Below are 5,592 nucleotides of genomic sequence, written 5' to 3'. Positions count from 1 at the left end.
CTGGCCACAAAAAGCATCTTTCAGTCCTGTAAAACATATCTCAGCTGGCTATTTACAAGTTTAAGAGATTACAAAATGACATTTCAAATAAAACAGCTTGCTTGTACAGGAAAATTCAAAATCCAAGATCGTACACAAAAACAAAAGTTTGGTTATTTGGATGAGGGAAATATATTCTGCTTCTTTATATTGTTTAAATCACCATGTCTTTACAAGGAGTCAGTACAAATCACAGCTGGTGTTCAGAAAACAGGTTTTATGAAACATCTGAAAAGCTTTTAATGACATTTATGAGGGGAATCATGGCTGCAAACTGAAAACATGAAATAATAATAAACACAATTAAATAAAACCTAACTGAATAACAATTATAGCCTAATAAACCCACATGAAAGAAAAATACTATAGTAATTTAAAGTAAACACTATAGTGTTTTTGAACCATACTACAGTAAAGTACTTGAATTAATTTGTTGTGGTAATTTTATAGTTGCTGTGGTAATATAAAAACTATAGTAATATAAACAAATTACCCAATACTACTACAGTTTATCAGTTCACTATAGTTAATACTACAGTATGATGTTGTACTATAATACACTATAGTATAGTCAAAAACACTATGGTATTTACTATAAATTACTATAGTATTGTGTGTCTTTTTTAAAGTTTAGAGCACAAATGACATAAAATAGTATAAAATGACATAACGAACCACTGAATCGTTTTTAAACGGTTCTTTGAACCGAGTCATTCAAAAGAACCGATTAGCGCAAACGAGTCACTATTTTTATGAGCTAACTGAATCGCCATCGGACTGAACGCAGCCTCGTTTCTGTTTCGTGACGTAATGACGTTCCAGACGTCCGCGGCAGCCGCTTCGAATCTCCATTACACTGAGCAGTCCAGCAACAAAACTCTGCAGGTACTATTGTTCTTTGAGCTTTATTAGCAATCCGGATTATAATTTGTTATTGTAAATCTGTTTGCATGCAATTGCCGTTCGACTCGTGTGGTTTTTAATTAGCTATATACCAAAAAACCAAAAAACAAGCGTGCACATGAAGCGAGACTTTTATGCATGTGAATATTAATGCTTAAAGTGTAATGTGATCAACTGCACGAGAGAAATATAAACTGAATACACAGTTTTTAAACCCGACGACGTTGCATTGTTTATTTGTAATAGTTTTGAAACTTGTTGATTCATCTTGACTCGTTGGTTCAGAAGTACATTTTGAGTAGACAGTTCTGACACAAAATGTTTTTTTATTATTATTATTATTTTTTATATATATGTGTTGTGCAAACAACATTGGTTAAAGGATTAGTTCACCTAGAAATAACAATTATGACAGTTACATAATATCTGTATAATTTTTTCCCCTGATGGTTGTACTATTCATTTAACCTCTTTTAGTAAAAAAAACTTGCAACATATAGTGATTTCTGATCAATGTATTGCTCCTGTTATGAATTGGTACACTAATAACCGCAGTTTTCCATCCTCAGCCATGCCAACAAAAGAATCAAAGCCAAATCTCAGTCACTCCCAGGTTACTGAGACTGTCAAGCGACTCTATGGCTTGACCGCGTCCGTCATTCGCCCGTTGCCCAGTTATGATGATCAGAACTTTTACGTGGCCCCCAGTGAGGGCGGAGAATATGTGTTGAAGGTTATGAACTCTGCAGACAGTCACAACATCACCGTTATTGAGCTGCAGACTCACGCCATGAACTTCCTAAACCAAAGAGGCCTTCCTGCCCAGACCGCTTTGCCCACTCTGACCGGCCAACTCATGAGCCTGGAAGAATTTGGTATGAAAAACTGTTAGAAATGATTAATTTCCTTAAATATTAAATCCTAAAATGCAGCAAGACTTGATGGTTAGTGGTTTGAAATGCCTGTTAAAGGTGAGTAAACATTGATGGGTGTATGGAGAACACTGAATGGATTTACATTGTAACTAAAATGCTAATTAACTTTTTTTTTTTTTGGTACTCTCACAGATTGTGGTTTTGGCCTGCAGAAATATTTAGTGCGATTACTTACCTACCTCCCTGGCACTACCGTAGCCAAAATTACCTGCAGTCCTCAGATCTTGTATGATGTTGGGAAAATGGCCGCCACATTGGATACAGTTTTACTCCAAGTAAAATCTCTGATTCCATTTATTTCCAAGGAAAACTTAAACCCTAAAAAACACCAAGAATAAACAACTATGGCGATAATACGTAACTATATTAACCTCCCAACCAATGCACAATAATGTCTGGGCTGTTTTTCCCTAAATCATTGTAGGCCAAAGTAGAACAATACATGTTGTTATTGTTTTTTATTAGTGTATTAATACTTTAATGTTCTTGCAGCATGCGCTTTAAAGCCAGATGTATTTTTATCGACTGTCAGTCGAAAGTAGTTGTGAAAAGGATTCTAACTATTGTTTCTACAGGTCTTTATAGTTGTGATGTGCACAGTTTTTAAAACTTTGGTTATAGCTAAGGTTGTGCAGTATTGACGAAAAAATATATCCCAACATTTATTGGATTTTTTTCCCCAATAATGTTAATTAAATAATATTTTGCTGAGTGTGTTTTTGTGTTGGCACCTTGGCTGGTTTAGGCCTGTCATGGATAAATAAATATGACACTAAAACTGCCAGTAGGTGGCAGCAAGTCCCTGCCTTAATGAGCGATTCATTGAATCATTAATTCAAACGATTCGTTTAAAAAGGCTGATTTATTTAGAAAAAAAGCAAGTGATTTATGAATGGACCACTGAATCATTGACTCAAATGATTTGTTCAAAAACAGATTAATTCAGGAACGAAACACTTCTGTGATACGCACATATGTCTTGCTCTGGCTTTGTTTGGAACAATTTTCGTTGGCCAAACATAAAAACAGACAATAGTGTGTCTAAAATGTAGAACATTCTATATTAACTCAATATTTGTTGAACTGTTGTATAAAGTTAATATCACAATCGCGATCGCGCTCACACGCTAATATTTAGGAAAATGGCACTGATGCTTGTTTGATATTACTAAAATATATCATATTTTACAAAAACAAACAGTGACCCACACAGTGATACATTTTTCTTTCATTACTTTACTTGAATTATAAGGGCATTCTAACTGCTAGGCTCCATTACGCTGTAAATGCTTTTGGACTGTCAAGAAGTTTCTTTGATATTGTCAGCTCGCATATTGTAAAAACCACAATTACGATTTTATCGCAGACGCCAAATATCGCCCAGCCCTAGTTACAGTTATAGTTCTTGGTGTGAACAGCCCTTAAACATTTTTTTTATTATATTATAAATATTGCTTGTATTTAGGCATTTGTTCGATTTTGTTGCTTTTTCTCATAAAGATGGAGCATCCAAACATCAGCGTCCTACAGAGAGAAGATTTTATATGGAATCTCGCCAGCGTTCCTCTCTTAAAACAGTATATTCATGTGATGGATGGGGATCCTGTACAAACGGTTGTTAAAGCCGTTCTGGAGCAGTACCAGATCCAAGTCGTGCCAAAACTACCATTGTTTCGCAAGTGTAAGGTGTAATTTTCATTTCGGTGTCAACCCTTCTATGTCAGCGTGTTCTTTTTTAGACGTTTTTATTGCATTGCAGGCATTAACCATGGAGACTTTAACGACCACAACCTCTTGGTGAAACCCAATGGACCTACAAAGTACAAGATCTCTGGGATCCTTGATTTTGGAGACATGAGCTGTGGGTATTTCATATTTGAGCTGGCCATCACCATCATGTACATGATGATTGAGAATCCCAATCCGGTAGACGTTGGAGGGCCAGTGGTGGCGGGATGGGAAAGCGTTTTTCCTCTTAATGAGGCAGAAAGAGACTCGCTCTATTTGCTGGTTCTCTGTCGGTTCTGCCAGTCCCTGGTTCTGGCCCGACACGCAGTGACCCAGCAGCCAGAGAATGAGGAGTACTTGATGATCACCTCCAAGACAGGGGTGCGCCATCTCTGCCATCTTTGGGAGCTGGGTAAAGAGGAAGTGGAAAGAAAATGGTTCCAGAATGCTGCACAGTTTGGCCAACCTTGACTTGAGCAGCTGCATGCTCAAAAAGTAAATGCAATAAACTGGGATGCATTGAAGATATAGTTAACCCAAAAATCAACATTTTAACAACATCTTGAAATAATGAAAGTCAATGGCAACTGGGACTGTCAAGCCCCAAATTTTCAAATGAGCATCATAAAAGTGGTCCAAAAGTACTATGATTTTAAAATCATATGACAATGAGCCACGTCTTAAGCCATTTTGGTTTGTTCCTCACAAATATCTTTGATGGCTCCATTAAGACTCTGACTATATGAATACAGATACCTTTATTTTCATTTGTCCAACAGTCCAAAACGAAAATTAAGTCACTCATTCTAAAAAAAAAAAAGTGCACACACCCACTTACATTCAGAAATTGCACAATAGAATGTGCACGTGTTATGGAACGCTTTTATGATATTTTCATAGTGCTTTCGGATCTTGAAAGTCCCAGTAAGACAATACATAATTTAAAAATTCTCCTATTTTGTTGCACAGAAGATAGAATTTAGTAAAATTAAGTAAAATAACACCAATATGGTTGCAACATCTGCTCTGACATAAAAAAAAAAACAAGTATTAAGAATAAATATTAAATTACGTAAGTATTAATGTATAAATGGGCATGAGATGCAATGCCTACCATACAGTATATCCCAAGAATTAATGTAGGATTATACTTGATGATCCTTAAATTTATAATGTTGAACAAAAGTAATTACTAACACCAAGCATGCCATAATTTCCTTAAAGCAGCAGAGGGGATTTTATTAGTGGAAAGTTCATTCAGGAGGTCTTAAATCGTAAAACCAAATTTTGTTATCAAATGTGATTTTATTTGTTTAATGTATTTCCCGTCTTTAATTGTAATTGGTGCTTTTATTCCATCCAAGAGTAAAGAACCCAAATAAAAACATTTTCTGCAGAACAACGATTTTAAATTTGCACAATTCATAGACTATGATGTATTGCTATGTATTGTATATCATAGAGATGGAATGTGACGAAAGGTCCCATAAACTTTTATGGGCTGATCTTACAACACATGTCATGAATAAACAAACTACTGACTGTAGCATTTTATCTGGTTTGTCAAAGGTCTTTTTTTTTACTGCATGGATCAGGTATTATTGAGAGGTCATAGTTTAGTTCTTACTGAAAAGTGCACTTTTCAAGCAGATCATTAAGCAAAAAGAGCAGCAACAACAAAATCTGGTTCAGCAATTATTCTTCCTTGTTGATGACTCTTTAATACAGAACTTATGAAAAAACAAAAACATCATAAAGGTCTTAAAGCATTCAAAGCCATTTTAATGGGTTACCAGGGAACACATGAACTGAAAAAAAAAAAAAAAAGTATCATACTAAAAGTTGCTTTGGATAAAAAGTGTCAGCCTGCCAAATCTATGTAAATGGAATTAAATCCACCGACCAATCAAGCGTAGAAATAAAATGTGTTATGCCAAACATCACAGATGTAAAAGAGTAAAAACCACTTTTGTCTCTGCATAGGTCT

The 5,592-nt window shown here is 35.3% G+C and overlaps 1 protein-coding gene across 1 annotated transcript; it reads left to right on the top strand.

Annotated features, from left to right (window-relative positions):
* The first annotated feature begins 781 nt into the window (after window positions 1-781).
* Window positions 782-5,159, top strand: hykk.2 (hydroxylysine kinase, tandem duplicate 2). The gene is made up of 5 exons (XM_042749093.1): window positions 782-924; window positions 1,512-1,817; window positions 2,010-2,152; window positions 3,378-3,558; window positions 3,637-5,159. Exons 2-5 carry the CDS (start codon window positions 1,514-1,516, stop codon window positions 4,074-4,076), a joined length of 1,068 nt encoding a protein of 355 aa, XP_042605027.1. The 5' UTR covers window positions 782-924; window positions 1,512-1,513; the 3' UTR covers window positions 4,077-5,159.
* The last annotated feature ends 433 nt before the right edge of the window (window positions 5,160-5,592 follow it).

This window comes from Cyprinus carpio, chromosome B22 (genome assembly GCF_018340385.1).
Source record: "Cyprinus carpio isolate SPL01 chromosome B22, ASM1834038v1, whole genome shotgun sequence".
NCBI lineage: Eukaryota > Metazoa > Chordata > Actinopteri > Cypriniformes > Cyprinidae > Cyprinus > Cyprinus carpio.
Note: the sequence above shows the minus strand (reverse complement) of the source record. Positions and strands in the feature narration are given on the sequence as shown.